Here is a 17,993-nt window from a genome sequence, read left to right as displayed (position 1 = left end):
TGGGATATAAAAACAAGAGGATCTCTATGCATCCAAGACCAGCATGGTTCACACACAGAGCTCCAGGAAAGCCAGGGCTACATACTAAGACTTTGTCCAAAAACACAGAATAAAACATAATAGTTGAGCATTTCGAAGGTACAAAGTAACTCCAAGTATTTTTGCCCCCTTTAAATTTCAATTCATTTCAAAGTAATTATTTTTATAGTACCAAGACAGGGGTTGGGGATTTAGCTCAGCGGTAGAGCACTTGCCTAACAACCGTAAGGCCCTGGGTTCGGTCCCCAGCTCCGAAAAAAAAAAAAAAAACAAAAACTTGCTTATAGTACCAAGACAAAAATACCACATACTATGCTATCCCTTACATGCTCTCCCTTCTAGGAAAAGAAATAAAAACAAGAGAAACTCTCTAGATTAAATGTTTAAACATGAAAGGTGGAAAGAAAGATCTACACAGCTAGAAAAAACAAAATTAAGATCTAAAAATCTTAAACACATACTGGTCAAAAACACTAGTTTAAAAGCGGAAAATAAGAAAACGGGAAATATTTACCTCACCTTATAGATGTAAATATATTCTCATACCACTGAATGGCCAGAAATGTTAGCTTCAAGCATTCTCCAGAATAAAAAGTAAATGAACACAGGCAGCGGTCACCAAATAACTGTGGACAAATTTAGTAATTTAGTATAAAATTAATCTGAAAATAAATTGATATATGCAAATATCTCCTGTAATGGAAAATAACTGGACCCAGCTTTTACTTTCATTTTTTTTAAGATTTATTCATTTATTATATATAAGTACACTGTAGCTGTCTTCAGACACACCAGAAGAGGGCATCAGATCCCATTACAGATGGTTGTGAGCCACCATGTGGTTGCTGGGAATTGAACTCAGGACCCCTGGAAGAGTAGTCAGGTGCTCTTAACTGCTGAGCCATCTCTCCAGCCCTTATTTTCATTTTTAACAGTAAGCTTAAGGCTACATTATTTTTCTTTTCCCAGAAGCAAGGCCCAAATGGGAAATTAGCCTAAGGCCAGGGAAGGGCTCTTGTGGGGCAGGGGAGCAAACCTAGGATCTTGAGCATGTTGTTTACTTCAAGTCCAAATGAAATGCCAAAGTAATGTGTACCGGAGTTCCAAGAGCACAGCAGGGTAACTGCTGACTGTATTATGACTGTATTATCAGTATTATGACTAATACTATAAAATAGAGTAACAATATCATCAAAGTGACTCCAAGATTAAAATTCCCAACATATTAATGTGTTTAATGCCTGAAGACATAGAAATGCTTATTACCCTGATTTGATAATAATATATAAATATATAGAAATACTATATGCCACTTCAGAGATATGTACAAATACTGGTTTAACAATATATACTTTCCTATCGATAAACCTCATGTGATTACAATAACAACAACAACAACAACAACAAAAACAATATATACTGCTACTTGCTGGGAAGGTTGCTGTAAAATTATTCTCTACTTTTACAGTTTATATTATTTAATTAGAGTATCACTTTACTGGGAGAGACTAATAAAATTTCAAAATGCAATTTTTTGGTTTTGTTTTTCAAGACAGGGTTTCTCTGTGTAACAGCCCCGGCTGTCCTGGAACTCACTCTGTGGGCCAGGCTGGCCTTGAACTTGGAGATCTACCTACTTCTACCTACCTGCTGGGACTAAAGGCCTGCTTTTTTTTTTTTTTTTAAAAAAAAGAGAGGCTGTTACATGGCCCAGTCTGGTCTGAACTGATCATCCTGCTTCTGTTTACACAATGCTGAGATTATAGTCATGTACCACCAAGCCTGACTTCAAACTACAATTTCTAACAAAAATGAATTAGGTAACAGATGAATTCAGACAGAGATGACTGTTGACCCTATTTAAAATTTGCATTTTAAAGAATGAATCTGGGGTTGGGGATTTAGCTCAGTGGTAGAGCACTTGCCTAGCAAGCGCAAGGCTCTGGGTTCAGTCCCCAGCTCCGAAAAAAAGAATAAAAAAAAAAAAAAAAAGAATGAATCTACTATACCCTGAGATTTAATGACTTAAAACCACCAGTTCTAACTTATTAACTTACAAAACATACACACATTTTACTTTAACTTGGTTGTTTATGACAAGGCCTCACTATATAGCCAAGATAGTCCGGAGTTCAATATGCAACCCAGGAGGCTGAAGCTTGGGGTAGTGCTTGGGTATCTGCTTCCCAAAGGCCTGGCCTCAGATCTGCCTTACCATGCTCACTAAACCCATCTGCCTCCAAAGGCCTGGCCTCAGGTCTGCCTTACCATGCTTACTAACCCCATCTGCCTCCAAAGGCCTGGCCTCAGGTCTGCCTTACCATGCTCACTAACCCCATCTGCCTCCGGGGTGCTCGGACTGCAGATATGTACCACCATGTTCACCACCCGCTCACTACAAGTCCTACTACAGACTAGGAGGAAGGAGATTTTATTTTGAAAGCATTTTCAAAATCGTCTTTCCAACCACCAGATCTGACTAGTAACAAACAGGTATGCAATTATACTCCTGACTAAACAGCTTCTCTGACAGCACCAGTTTTTAAAGCCTAAGAACTCTACTCCATAGTGTATCATTTGAATTTTACCTCATTTTTTACAAAAACAGCATCCACTACAGCTTCTTTATCTTTAGTGGAAGGCAATAAAATTGCTTCTTCAGGCACAATCTGAGACCACTGACCCACCAAAGAAAGGCTTTTAGAAGATAAGATATTCTTCAATTCCATGTATTCCCACAGAAGTATGCAGCCAGAAGATGTAATAAGCAGAATTCTTTTCCCATTTTCAGCTACATATAAGGATAGTCTTGAAGAGCTTGCTAATTAACACAAAACAAAACAGAAAAATTAGACTTCTGCAATCTGATTTTTTTTTAATGTGTTGGCTTTTATGAAATAGGTTCTCACTCTGTAGCCAGGCTGGCTTCTACTTCACTGTGATCCTCCTACTTCAGCCTCCTGAATGCTTGCCTGGCAATGTTAGCTACCAATAGTCAGAACTCAAGCTGTTTACATCAAGGATGTTAAAACTAAAGCATTAATAGTAAAAGTATAAGCAACAATTACATTTACTACTTTTCATTTTTTGAGACAGAATTTCTCTTTGTAGCCCTGGAACTTACTATGTAGACCAGGCTGGCCTCAAACTCAAGAGAACTGCCTGCCTCTGCCTCCGAGGTGCTGGGATAAAAGGCGCACACCACCAAGCCTGGCATTAATAATAATGTACTAGGAACTGACCCTTTGCCCTGTGCATGCTTAGCAAGTGCTCTCACACTGAGACCCACTGCTAAAGTCCATTTGTTTTTTTTTTTTTAAAGATTTATTTATTATATATAAGTACACCATCGCTGTCTTCAGACACACCAGAAGGGCATCAGATCTCATTACAGATGGTTGTGAGCCACCATGTGGTTGCTGGGATTTGAACTCAGGACCTCTGGAAGAGCAGTCAGTGCTCTTAACCGCTGAGCCATCTCTGCAGCCTGCTAAAGTCCTTTTTACATTTTATCTTAAGACAAGGTCTACACGCAAGCTGACCTTCAGCTCCATCTGAGGGACAAGCAATACTTAGTCTTCTGTTCAAGCTGCCTCAGTCTCCTGAATTGTTGGGATTACAGACCTGTGCCATAAAAACTGCAATACTGTGTGACAGTAGGAACCTGTTTTCACAGCAATGACAGGAATGCCAGGTTTTCTCCTTCAAGCTGAATTAGGTGCAAAGCACCACCAGCCAAATATCAGAACATACAGTGTACAGACAGAAAGAGACATGCATAAGCACACAAACACAGACACACTATCAAACAGCACTGTGAAAGCTTTGATAGACTTTTCCATCAAACAAAAATTTAAAGCCCTACCTACTGTAGCTTTTATAGCTTCTTTAGGCCTTTCAGTCACTTGTATCTTTTTCACACAGTCTTGATCTCTGTTCCAGAGGAACAGCTCTCCTGTAGTGAGGACCCCGGACAGCCACACATCTGCTCAAAAGCAAAGTCATGTTAACACCGCCACTCACTTTGTTTTCTTCAAAGATCACAGTAAACTAGCCTTTGAACATGTCAGGAGTACTTAACCGTTAGTGGATGTTGCCAGGAAAACAACATCCTTCAACAAAGGCTGCAGACTAGGAATCTTCTTCTTTGTTCTTCCTGACAGCAAATTAATCTCATTTATGAATTTCTCATCCAGAAGAAAAACAGCTTCATTTTCCTAAGAGAAAAAGACATGTGAAGTTCTTAGGTGGTCCCAAGAGTAAATTCCATTATCTTGTCTACATAAGTTACTCTAGAAAGGAAAACAGAACAACATTTAAGAACAAGAATAATTTATACCACACTGACCTAAAATCTAAACATTCCATTGTTTTAAAGTAAGGCTTGCCTTAGGGTGTTGCTCAGGGATAGGAGGGCTTGTCCAGCACGCATGAGGTCATGATTCTGTATCATGACTATGGAACAAGTAAAGAATAATAAAATACCTCTTGCTAAAATTACTAGGTAAGGTGATCTAACAGCTAGCTGCACTTAAAGTTCTTTAACACTCTAGGAGCATTAGCCATATTAAACTTCTATTTATGTGAATATATGGATAAGTTTTTATACTGTTTGATTAGATTAAAATGCCTATGGCTCTGGAAATCTGTAAGCTCATGACCCCAATCACTTTTTCTGTCTAGAAAAAGTAGAGTATTTTTGATGAAGTTTGTGGAGCCGGCAGCAGCAGCAACACCTCAGAACTTGTTAAAAACACAAATTACTAGAGCTGGAAAGACGGCTCAGTGGGTAAAAGCACTGGCTGCTCTTCCTGAGGCCCTGATTCACTTCACAGCACCCACGTGATAGCACACAACCATCTGTAACTGTAGTCTCAAGGGGTTTTTATGTAATCTGATGCTCTCTTCTGGTTCACAGGCATAAGTGCAAATAAAACTCATATACATAAAATACATAAAATTTTGAAACATTCTAAATATTTAAAAAAAATGAAATGAGCAAACAGGAAAACATAAATTACCCAGCCCAGATTTACTAAGCTGGAAATGCTATGGGGCTCAGCAATCTATTTTTATAATATTTTAGTTAGTGTACAAAATATTTCAATCATTTCATTATGATATATTTAAACATACTATCACATATTTTGCTCATATTGGCCCATTAACCAACCTTGCTCCTTTCCTACATCAAAGAACTCACTCCCCTTCTGCTTTTGTCTTATATGCACCTTCATATAAAGTCTAGATGAAACATGAGAAAAAGCACAGCATATTTCTCTTTCTCCATCTTCACATCATCTTCTTTTGTCATGACTACCTCCCACTGGATCCTCCTTCCTCCCCCCTGGATCCCTTCTTCCTCTCCCAGGATCCCTTCTTTCTCCCACTGGACTCTCCTTCCTCCCTCTGGACCCCTTCTTCCTCCCGCCTAGACCCTCCTTTCTCCCTCTAGACCCTCCTTTCTCACTCTGGACTCTTTCTCCCCCTGGACCCCTTCTTCTTCCCCCTGGACCCCTTCTTCTTCCCCCTGGACCCCTTCTTCTTCCCCCTGGACCCCTTCTTCTTCCCCCTGGACCCCTTCCTCCTCCTGGAACCCTTCTTCCTCCCCACTAGACCCCTTCTTCTTCCTCCTAGGCCCCCCTCTCTCCCCCAGGACCTCTCTTCCTCCCCCTGGACCCCTCTTCCTCCCCCTGGACCTCTCTTCCTCCCCCTGGACCCCTCTTCCTCCCCCTGGACCTCTTCTTCCTCCCCCTGGACCCCTTATTCCTCCCTCCTAGACCCCTTCTTCCTCTAACAAGGTCCCCTTTTTACTTGCACATCATATACATATTTTTAAATGCAGATTTTTCACATTTTGAGAAAAAGCATGCAGGGCTTGTCTTTCTGTGTCAGGCTTCTCTTGTTTACAACAGGATGATCTCTAGCTCGGTACATGATCCTTCAAAATTCTCCTTTTAGGGATGAATACATTTCACCTGTCCAGATGACTTTGATGAGTATAAAGGTTAAAAACTCCTAGGCTGGAGGATGGCTCAACAGTTAAGAGTATTTGCTACTCTTCCAGGTCCCGCTTGATTCCCAGCACCCATGTGCAGCTCACAACTGTACCCCTCTTCTGTCCTGTGTGGGAACCAATCATGCATGCAATGTACTTACATACATGAAAGGGAAACACTCACATACAGAATATTAAACAAATTTTAAAGTAAAGAACTCCCATTATAGGTAAGTTAATTATAGGTAGAATTTCTCACTGAAAATATGAATCTTTATGTCAATGATCAGTATAAGTAGAAGGGGATTATGCCATTCTGGAAATCAGTCTGGAGGTTCCTCAGAAAATTGGACATTGAACTGCCTGAGGATCCAGCTATACCTCTCTTGGGCATATACCCAAAAGATGCCCCAACGTATAAAAAAGACACGTGCTCCACTATGTTCATCGCAGCCTTATTTATAATAGCCAGAAGCTGGAAAGAACCCAGATGCCCTTCAACAGAGGAATGGATACAAAAAATGTGGTACATCTACACAATGGAATATTACTCAGCTATCAAAAACAACGGCTTTATGAAATTCGTAGGCAAATGGTTGGAACTGGAAAATATCATCCTGAGTGAGCTAACCCAATCACAGAAAGACATACATGGTATGCACTCACTGATAAGTGGCTATTAGCCCAAATGCTTGAATTACCCTAGATGCTTAGAACAAATGAAACTCAAGACGGATGATCAAAATGTGAATGCTTCACTCCTTCTCTAAAAGGGGAACAAGAATACCCTTGGCAGGGAAGAGAGAGGCAAAGATTAAAACAGAGACTGAAGGAACTCCCATTCAGAGCCTGCCCACATGTGGCCCATACATATACAGCTACCCAATTAGACAAGATGGATGAAGCAAAGAAGTGCAGACCGACAGGAGCCGGATGTAGATCGCTCCTGAGAGACACAGCCAGAATACAGCAAATACAGAGGCGAATGCCAGCAGCAAACCACTGAACTGAGAATAGGACCCCCGTTGAAGGAATCTGAGAAAGAACTGGAAGAGCTTGAAGGGGCTCGAGACCCCATATGTACAACAATGCCAAGCAACCAGAGCTTCCAGGGACTAAGTCACTACCTAAAGACTATACATGGACTGACCCTGGACTCTGACCTCATAGGTAGCAATGAATATCCTAGTAAGAGCACCGGTGGAAGGGGAAGCCCTGGGTCCTGCTAAGACTGAACCCCCAGTGAACTAGACTGTTGGGGGGAGGGCAGCAATGGGGGTAGGGTTGGGAGGGGAACACCCATAAGGAAGGGGAGGGGGGAGGGGGATGTTTGCCCGAAAACCAAAGAATTATTATTAAGTATTAAATAAATAAATAAATAAAAAAGAAGGGGATTATGTAGGTTTGCTGACTCTAAGGTGTGAGTGCTATACCATATTTTATGAATGGCACACCTGGATTATTAATGCCTTATGGCCCACCTCTCCTATTCTAGCTCTGAGGCTACTTTATAGCACACTCATGAAAGACACAATATTAGGAAACACTCCACTGTTTTGGTAGAATAAGTGTAAGAAATTCAACACTCCTTTGATATGAAGAAACTTGGTATGATGAAAAAAATTAAAACAAAAGCTTTCGCCTAGATAGATGACTCAGTTCTCTGCAAATGCTAACTTATGCATTATAACTTTAACACGCCCACCTACTATACCCATACACACTTTTTGAAAATGCTAACTTGCACATTATAACTTCAACACTCGCGCGCACACACGCACACGCACACACACACACACACGCACACGCACGCACACACACACACACACGCACACGCACATTTTTTGTTGTTTTTTGAAGTCACAGATTATCCCTGTATCTTACAAGAAAAGCACATATTTAACACATATAAAACCCTTTGTATATGAATAAAGGAAAACTCACTTGACCCAACCAGGACACTCTGGGCCAGGGTTTTTTCTGTTTGATACTCGTTGATGTCAAAACTTCTAATCTCATCTCCATGCTTGTTGAGCTACCAGTGACCAATTAAGGAAAGCCAGTCACCAGATCCTGTGAATAAAAACAGCAGTAATAAATAGCCTGTAATATTTACAGAGAAGGATAGGTTACTTTCCTCAACACTGACAAAATGACAGATGAAAACCATCGAAGTAAGGGAGGAAAGATTTATTGTGGCTTCGTTTCAGAAGGCTCAACCCCCAGCTGCTTGCTTGCACAGAACACCCTGCTTTAGGAGCACAGGGTAGAGGAGAGTCTTCACCTCACAGGAGAAAGAAAGCAGAGGGAGTGGGGATAGTGAACCAGGTATAACCTTCAAAGGTGCACCCCTAGTGACCTACGTCCTCTAACTAGACCAAACTCCTGAAGTTTCCAGAACCTCCCACAACAGCATCACAAGCCGGGGACAAAGTAATCAGTCAAGCAAAGGAACCTGTAGGAAACATCTGAAATTCAAATGATAACACTGAACATGCTAATTTAGAACATCAAGAACTTTTAATACATCACAAAAATCTTTTTAAAAATGATTTATTTATTTTTATTTCGTGTGAATCGGTGTCTTTCCTGCATGTAAGTCTGTGTAAGGCTGTTGGATCTCCTGGGGCTGGAGTTGTAAGCTGCCATGTGGGTGCTGGAAATTGAAACCGGGTCCTCAGCCAGTTCTCTTAACTGCTGAGCCACTGTCTCCAACCCCAGTAATTCTCTTTTAAAGGTAAGAAATGGCATTCTGTATTTCATCCACATCCTCATCAGAGGCAAAATGTATTTGCTTTCTTAACACATTATTTCTCAGGCAGTAGCCATAAACAAAGTTTGCATATGATCTGCATTTCTCAGAGTAGCTGACTATATTTTAGTAAAGAAGGGCGAATTCCCTAGCCTCCTGCTCTTCCTCTGACTTTGCTAGTGCGCTGCCTGTTCCCTTGTCCTATGGTAGACTGAGGGATTACTCTGCCCAAGAAAATACAATGAAAGTGATGCTATGAACTTCCAAGGCCAAATCTCAAAAGGTGACAAAAGAAATCTCTGGAGTAACCATTTACGAAACTCCTCCCACCAGGTAAAGCAAACTGCCTGTCAGCCCACACAGCAAGTCCAAACCAGCTCGCCTGAAGAAGCCTAGCCCATCCTGTTGCTACACATCAAGTCGCAGCTGCTCCGGAGGCTGAGGCAGGAAGACTAAATGCAGGCTTTTCTGTGCCAAGACTGAATTCATGAACTGTCTCAAAGTGAAAAGTAAGAAGAGCTGAGATACCGTTCGGAGCTGGGCACTAGTTTGGCACAGGAGGTTTTCTGTTCAACATTACTGACTTGTTCTTATACACCCCTGGGCCACCAGCCCAAGGGTGAGCTGAGGCCTCGCACACCAACCATCAATCAAAAAAATGCCCCACAGGCTTGGCCACAGACCAATCTAGGGGTGGGGTGCAGGGCGGGGGAGGGGGGGCATTTTTTTTCAACTCAGGTTCTTCCCAAATGATTATAGTTTGTGATGAACTGACAGGAAACTCCCTAATCATGTCAGTGAAGAAACGAAAGCTCAGGTGTTCCAAATGAAAGATGATTTAACTGCATAAGGCAGCCAAATGAGCAGTTTATCCTGCATCAGAAAACAAAACAAAAAGCTCTATTATTCAATGCTAAGTTTCCTAAATTTGATGGCTACTTATATAAAAGAGCATCCTGGAAATATGCATTGTACTGAAATGACAAGTGAATATAAGACTGTATAATACATGCAAATCATCCTCAAACCAAAAGCTATTTCTAGGTAGTTAATAGTTCCGAAATACTGTATGTATGCACATGTATAACGAGAAAAATAAAGTACAGCCAAATATAAAGAACTAGTTAATCTGAAAAAATACATAGTTAATTGTATTATTTTTACAACTTTTATGTAAATATAAAATCAATAAAAGGCAACTGGAGAAAACAAAACACATTCAGTTAATCATCATTGGATTCTACTGGTGACTATTCTAACAGATGTACTTGAGAAGGCAAATTGTTAGTTTTGGTTTTGGTGGATTGATTGTATAATTTTTTTTTTTATTTCATGAGTCCTTACATCTAGATATGAGAGATAAACACTTAAAGATGTATGCAAAGGATTTGTTTGGAAATATGTAGAATTATATTTTGCAAGTAAAACGTAAAAGATAAAAAAGATAGCAAACCACTTCAAGATTTCAGGACGGTGCCCTACAGAATCACGTACAACCTCCCATCACTTAGAATTCTAAAAATCACCTCCTGGGATGCAGCAAACACCATTTTCTGACGCATACTGCAAAGCCTCTCAAAAACACTGATGCCTCAAGATAGAGACCAAACACCACACAACAGGCACCACTGATGGAAGAATTGTGATAAATCTGCTCCATCGCGCAAATAGGACGGGAGTAATCTGCCAAGTCTACAGGAACTGGGGAAAGGGTACCTTTATTTCAAACAAATCGGGGCGTGCATTTTCAAGAAAATCACTGCCGTCCTGGGGTTTCTGCCACGGAGGATGCTAGGAACCCGCGTCCATTCCCCGCTGCTCTGTCGTCGGTGGGGTCTGCTGACAAGTTTCCTCGTGACTGTGGCCGAAGAGCCCTGTCCGAAGGTCTCCCGTGGACCTGTGGGGGGCCACGGCGGGGAGGGGGCGCCTGCGAGGCCAGGGAGGACGGGTGCGGGACAGCAGACGGCCGCGAGGAAGACGGAGGTACCCACAGCCAGCGGGGAGACCCTGGGAGGCGGGAGGCGCGGGGACCGAGCCCTAGGGAAGGTTCCCAAGCCGTTACCTCCCGCTGAGGCAGTCAGAGCGGCGAAAACGTAGCGACAAGGAGAAAGGCAATGAGGCCGCGCCCGCCTCCCCACAGCGGTGTCCAGGAGACGCGTGGGCGGGAGCATCCCCCACTGCGCATGCTCCGTGCCGCTCAAGGGGCGGGCACCTAGCGGCTCCTAGCACTGCCTCCTCGGCGTCGCCAGCCTCGCCCCTGCGTTCTTGGAGAGCGCTGCTAGCCTGCCAGGGTGTTTTTTTTTTTTTTTGTTTTTTTTTTCGGAGCTGGGGACCGAACCCAGGGCCTTGCGCTTGCTAGGCAAGCGCTCTACCACTGAGCCAAATCCCCAACCCCCCTTCACCGAGTTTATCCTGCCCTCCCGCTCTCGCCTCAGCTCTGCAGTCCCTTCTCTCTCCATCCATGGCTTCTCGTGCTGGTCTTTTGAGTTCCTGGGCTCTGCTTGGAGCTTGGCAGGAGAATGCTTTCAAAACCAACACTTACACCTGCGCTGTGAAAGAAGGGTTGTTGCGTTTGTAGAGGACCGGATTTTGATTCCCAGCACCTACATGGTGGCAATAACCCTGGCTAACAACTCCAGGAATTCTGGCACCCTTTTCTGGCTTCTGTGGGCACCAGGCACAAAGGGGGTGCACATACATGTAGGTAAAACACTCATAAAATAACAAAATAAATAAACAAACCTAAACTCCCTCGAGGAGCCCTTCATAGACCTAAAAGAAAAAGGGTTGACGGCCATCCATAAGTGAAAAATACTAAAATAAAATTTTCCTGATGGGGAGCCATAGAACATGTTTTTCATTTGTACGGATTTTATTTTTCTCTTCAGAAGTATCTAGTTTGTTCATTTGCTCTATTTTAAATGGAACTACTAAAGCAAGTAGTTCCTTTCTTTTTCTTTTTAATTCTGTAGATTCTAGATATTGCACCTCTGTTAGATAAATAGCCAGCAAGTATCCTTTCCCATCCTGTAAGTGATCTCTTCAGTTTTGTCTTCTTTACTACGCAAAAAAACATTTAGTTTTATGTAATTCCGCTTGCCATTTTTAAATTTTGCTTTCTATGCATTTGAAATCCTATCCAAAAATATTATTATTTCCAGCAACATCTTTAAGTATTTCCCATATGTTTTCTTGTTTTTGTTTTTGAGTTGTGGGTATTATACAAACAACTGACTCATTTTGAATTCCACAATTATTTGTGTAGAGGCACACAACTATGACTCATATATGGAGGTCAGGGGACAAATTCTAGCAGTAATTCTCCTTCCAGTTCAACTCAGAAGCTTGGCAGCAAGTACTTTTACCTTCTGAAGCCATCTTTGCTTAGTCCTTGGGGTATTGTTTGAGATGGTGGTTGATCTGCTTGTATATCCAGTTTTCCTAGCCCCATTTGATGGAGAGTCTGTCTTTTGTATGGTTTTGGCCCTTTTGTCAAGAATCAATTGACTGGAAATGCATGGGGTTATTTCTGAGCCCTCCAGTGTGTCCCATGGCTCTGTGTGTTTCTCGTTATGCCAGTACCCTGCTATTTTGTTACTATGGCTCTGTGTATGTCTTGAAATTCGGGATCTTGGGACCTTGAGCTTTGCTCTTTTTGCTCGACAACAATAATTTGTCGATTAGGAGAGCAATAATTTGTCAATTTGGAATTTCTTTTGAACCCATAAATTTTAGAATTATTTCTCTAGTTGTGCAAGGAATGTAGTTAGCATTTTAGTAAGGTTGCATTAAATCTTTAGATGGCTTTGGTTAGTTGGACTTTTTTTTTCTTTTCTTTTCTTGGATATTTTATTTACATTTCAAATGTTATCCCCTTTACCGGGTCCCCCTCCATAAACCCCCATCCCATCCCCTTTGCCCCTGCTTCTATGAGGGTGCTCCCTTACCCACCCAACCACCCATCCACTCCCTCCTGCCTTCCCACCCTGGCATTCCCCTACACTGGGGCATCGAGCCTTCACAGAACCAAAGACCTCTCCTCTCATTCATGCTCAACAAGACCATCCTCTGCTACATATGCGGCTGGAGCCATGGGTCCTTCCATGTGTACTCTTTGGTTTAGTCCCTGGAGCTCTGGGGGAAAGGGGGAGGTGTCTGGTTGGTTGGTATTGTTGTTCTTCCTATGAGGTTGCAAACCTGTTCAGATCCTTCAGATCTTTCTCTAATTCCTCCATTGGTGACCCAATGGTTGGTTGCCTGCGAGCATCCACCTCTGTATTTGTCAGGCTCTAGCAGAGTCTCTCAGGAGACAGCTATCAGGCTCCTGTCAGCATGAACTTCTTGGCATCCATAATAGTGACTGGGTTTGGTAGCTATATGTATATGGGCTGGATCCCCAGGTGGGTCTGTCTCTGGATGCCTTTCCTTCAGTCTCTGCTCCACAATTTGTCTCCGTATTTCCTCCTGTGAGTATTTTGTTCCCCCTTCTAAGAAGGACTGAAGCATCCACACCTTGGTGATCCTTCTTCTTGAGCTTCATGTGGTCTATGAATTGTATCTTGGGTATTACAAACTTTTGGGCTAATATCCATTTATCAGTGAGTGCATACTGTGTGTGTTCTTCTGTGATTGTGTTACCTCACTCAGGATGATGTTTCCTAGTTACATCCATTTGCCTATGAATTTCATGAAGTCATTGTTTTTGATAGCTGAGTAGTACTCCATTGTGTAGATGTACCACATTTTCATATCCATTCCTTTGTTGAAGGGCATCTGGGTTCTTTCCAGCTTCTGGAAAATAAAGCTGCTATGAACATAGTGGAGCATGTGTCATTGTTACATGTTGGGGCATCTTTTGGGTTTATGCCTGTAGAGTGGTATAGCTGAGTCCTCAGGTAGTACTATGTCCAATTTTCTGAGGAACTGCCAGACTGATTTCCAGAGTGGTTGTACCAGCTTGCAATCCCACCAACATTGGAGGAGTGAGTGTTCCTCTTTCTCCACATCCTCTCCAGCATCTGCTGTCACCTGAGTTTTTGATCTTAGCCAATCGCACTGGTGTGAGATGGAATATCAGGGTTGTTTTGATTTGCATTCCCCTGATGACTAAAGATGTTGAACATTTCTTTAGGTATTTCTCAGCCATTCGATATTCCTCAGCTGTGAATTCTTTGTTTAGCTCTGTACCCCATTTTTAATATGGTTATTTGATTCTATGGGGTCTAACTTCTTGAGTTCTTTGTATATATTGGATATTACCCCTCTATCAGATGTAGGATTGGTAAAGATCTTTTCCAAATCTGTTGGTTGCCATTTTGTTCTAACCACAGTGTCCTTTGCCTTACAGAAGCTTTTCAATTTTATGAGGCCCCATTTATCTAATGTTGATCTTAGAACAGAAGGCACTGGTGTTCTGTTCAGGAAAATTTCCCCTGTGCATATGTGTTCAAGTCTCTTCCTCACTTTCTCTTCTATTAGATTCAGTGTATCTGATTTTATGTGGGTAGTTCAACTTTTTAATAATATGAATTCTTCAAACTCTCTCATTGGCCTGGGGGTCAACTATGAAGCCTGACTGGATGGCCAATGAGCCTAAGGAATCCTGTCTGTAGCTTCCCCACTCTAGGAATAAAAAAGAATCACCATGGCCACCCTTTTATGTCAGTGTTAAGAGATTGAATTCATATCCTCATGCTTGCAAAGACCTTTTCTGACTGACCCGTATGCCTCCAGCCTCATAGATAAATCACACACACATACACACACACACACACACACACACACACACACACACACACACACACACACAATTTTTTCTTCTGTATGGTTGTTTTGCTCTATATGGTATGTCTGCATAGTGTGCACGCCTGATGCCCATGAAGGCCAGAAGAAGACATGGTACCCCTTAGAACTCAAATTATAGACAGTTATGAGCCTCCATGAGGGTGCAGGGAGTACAATCCAAGTCTTCTGGAAGAATAGTCAGTGCTCTTAACTGCTGAGCCATCTCTCTAGTCTCTAGTTTTACATTTTAATGAGTGGTTTGTGGGTCTCCTTTCTTCTCAGAGTTGGTTCCTCAAGGACAAAGGGAGCACAAGCACCTAGCAGTGGGTGGGATGGCTGTATGACTAGAGGACTTCCGCAGACCCCTACAGTGAGACAACTCTTATTGTTCCAGGAATTGGGTATATGAGGACTTTTGGGTGTACAGGTGGAAAGGTTAATTGGTCATAACACAGTACCTAATTATCACAAGGGCAGGAAGCCAGAAAGGAATTTGTGTGTTGAGCTGTGCAAAGCCCTGCTGAGAAAGTTCTCCATTTTCTTTTTTAAATAAAGGAAAACATTTCATTGGGGCCGGCTTACAGTTTAAGTAAGGAAGCATGGTGGCATGCAGGCATTTTGTGCAGGGCTTGGAGAGTCATTTGGAAATGGGTGACTGTGATCTTAAAAAGCAAAATTCTCCAACAGTGGTTACTAGGTGTGTCCACTCAGTGTCTTAGTCCCTGTTCTAGTGCTATAAAGAGACACCATGCCCAAAGCAACTCTTACCAAAAAGCATTTAATTAGGTGGTTAATTATAGTTTCAGAGGCTTAATCCATTATCATCATGGCAGAGAGCATAGTGTCATGCTAGGCTGGTACTAGAGAAGTATCTAAGAGCTACATCCTGATCTATAAGCAGAGGGAGAAAAAGAGCTTGCCTAAGCTTGCCTAGACCCGGCATAGGCTTTTGAAACCTGAAAGCCCACCCTCCAGTGACACACTTTACTCAACAAGGCTGTACCTACTCCAACAAGGTCACACTTCCTAATCCTCTAATCCTTTCAAAAAAGGTCCATTTCCTAGTGAAAAAGCATTCAAATATATAAACCTATGGGGGCCATTCTTATTCAAACCACCACTCAGAGACAATGTATCCTGTATTTTGAGTACTTTTCTGTAAGTGATGTCAATTGACAATGTAAATTTAAAAAATTTTTTAATTAATATTTCCTGTCATACATGTTGCAGGATATTTGATCACATTGTGAACACCAACATTATGTTATTTACTGGAGAAACCTGTTTCTAACTGTGGTGTGGCTCAGGCCTAATACACACACCTTTATTCCAGGACCTCTCTGTTTATTGTAAACAGGATTAAATAAAGTCATCATAGGTCAAGAAGTGGAGTAAGCAGGGGTTGGGGATTTAGCTCAGTGGTAGAGCGCTTGCCTAGGAAGCGCAAGGCCCTGGGTTCGGTCCCCAGCTCCGGGGAAAAAAAAAAAAAGAACCAAAAGAAAGAAGTGGAGTAAGCAACCAGTTGATAGGAAGTTGATAGGCAAAAAACAGAGAGTAAGAGGAAGTCAGGTGAACCAATAACAAGTAGCAGATAGATATCATTAGATAAGAAAACATCACCAAATTAGAAGCTTGCAATATGCAGCAGAGAGGGTAGGAATAGGCCCTATTAAACTGGACTCTTACAATCACTCAACAGGAATTTGGCTAGGGAAGTGCAGTGAGAAGCCATCTGGAGCTCCTGATTAAAGATGAGCTTCCAGTCACCTGTTCATTTTTATACCAGGGACAAACATGAATGAGGCCAACTGGAGATGGTTTAGCATTCAACTTTCTCAAACACAGTATGTAAGTAGAGTTGGGAGATGGAAATAATACAATTATTCTAAGACATACAGAAGGGGCAAAAAGAACAAAGTTCATTATCCCTTCATGATAAAGTCTAAGAAATTTAAGAATAGGAGGAATGTATCTTAATATAGTGAAGGTTATAGTTGGACTAACATATATCTAACATTGTATTAGATATAAAAAAGATCTTTTTCTTAACAGTGAGAAATGAGACAAATGTACCCACTGTCTCTGTTCTTTGACGTAATGCTCAAAGTCTCAGCTAGAGCAACAAACCAAGAGAAAGGAAAGAGATAGAAAAGGAGTCTATTCTTTCTTGATTACATCTCAACTAACCCATACCGAAGCTGCTGGGTTAAACCTGTGATGGATTTTTCTTGATTGGATCTTTGAGGTTGGACTGTCTCCCTGAATCCAGATCATTTGAAGATCTATGATACATTTGGGCCAGACTGTCTGGTGGCAGTCTATAAAAGACAAGGAAGAAGGAAACATTTGCTCTTTGCTATCTTGCCCTCAGGCAATGGACAGTTGATTCATGGCAAGTTGATTCATTCACTGGTATTGGAACCTTCTTCTTCATGATTCTGGCATATACTGAAGACTAGCTGAGAGGTCTCAGCCTCATGGATTGAACAATTGGATTCTTGAACTCTGTCTGGAGTCAACCATTGTTGGAATAGTTGGACCACAGCATTTAAACCACTGTAATAAATTTCATTTTCATATACATAAATTCATTCATTCAGTTCTGCTTCTCTAGAAAACCCTGACTAATAGATCAAATTAGCCCTATTAACATACAGAATGATCCTATATTTTAAAAACTCTAGGGGTTGGGGATTTAGCTCAGTGGTAGAGTGCTTGCCTAGGAAGCGCAAGGCCCTGGGTTCGGTCCCCAGCTCCAAAAAAAAGAACCAAAAAAAAAAACAAAAACAAAAACAAAAAAAACTCTAAAGACCCTATCAGAAAACTCTTAGATCTGATAAATGTTTTTGGCAAGGTAGCAGAATACAGAACCAACACAGAAAGATAGGTAGCTCAATCCATAGAACCAGAGGTTAGATAGAGTAAGGGACTGGAGGGAAGGGACAGAGCTTCCTGGAAAGGGTAAACAGAATATAGTTATGGAAGGGTGGGGATGCAGATGGGCAAATAGACAGACTGGAACAGAAGGATCGATGGACAGCCAGAGGGGATATGGGGAAGACTAAAATTAATGGCAATTTGAAGGATCATCTGAAACCCTACGACAGAAGATGTTTCCTAAATTGTATACATAAATGAAGGTGATACAAATGAAATTGCCAAATAACGGGGAGGACAGAGCTCCAAATTGCAGGACTGGACAAATGGGTGTCCTAAGTTGAAAACTGCACAGCAAAGAAAATAACTTGTAGAGTGAAAAGACAGCCTAAAGAATGAGTGAATGGGCTGGAGAGATGGCTCAAAGGGTTAAGAGCACTGACTGCTCTTCCAGAGGTCCTGAGTTCAATTCCCAGCAACCACATGGTGGCCCACAATCATCTGTAATGGGATCTGATGCCCTCTTCTGGTGTGTCTGAAGAC

General features: G+C 41.8%; 1 protein-coding gene across 11 annotated transcripts in view; it reads right to left on the bottom strand.

The window, feature by feature from the left end:
• The window catches only part of Cplane1 (ciliogenesis and planar polarity effector complex subunit 1), a 100,699-nt gene extending 89,736 nt beyond the window's left edge, over window positions 1-10,963 (bottom strand). For 9 of the 11 annotated variants that reach the window (XM_063281736.1, XM_063281741.1, XM_063281738.1 and 6 more), the window contains exons 1-6: window positions 10,506-10,963; window positions 7,982-8,110; window positions 4,121-4,256; window positions 3,905-4,024; window positions 2,628-2,860; window positions 559-665 (exon numbers count right to left, since the gene is read on the bottom strand). In XM_063281736.1, the coding sequence (XP_063137806.1) occupies window positions 559-665; window positions 2,628-2,860; window positions 3,905-4,024; window positions 4,121-4,256; window positions 7,982-8,062 (677 nt within the window). In that variant the 5' untranslated portion in view covers window positions 8,063-8,110; window positions 10,506-10,963. The remainder of the gene's footprint in view (window positions 1-558; window positions 666-2,627; window positions 2,861-3,904; window positions 4,025-4,120; window positions 4,257-7,981; window positions 8,111-10,505) is intronic. The other 2 variants (NM_001427186.1, XM_063281743.1) reach the window with 2 other exon arrangements.
• Window positions 10,964-17,993: the final 7,030 nt, after the last annotated feature.

This window comes from Rattus norvegicus, chromosome 2 (genome assembly GCF_036323735.1).
Source record: "Rattus norvegicus strain BN/NHsdMcwi chromosome 2, GRCr8, whole genome shotgun sequence".
Lineage (NCBI taxonomy): Eukaryota > Metazoa > Chordata > Mammalia > Rodentia > Muridae > Rattus > Rattus norvegicus.
Note: the sequence above shows the minus strand (reverse complement) of the source record. Positions and strands in the feature narration are given on the sequence as shown.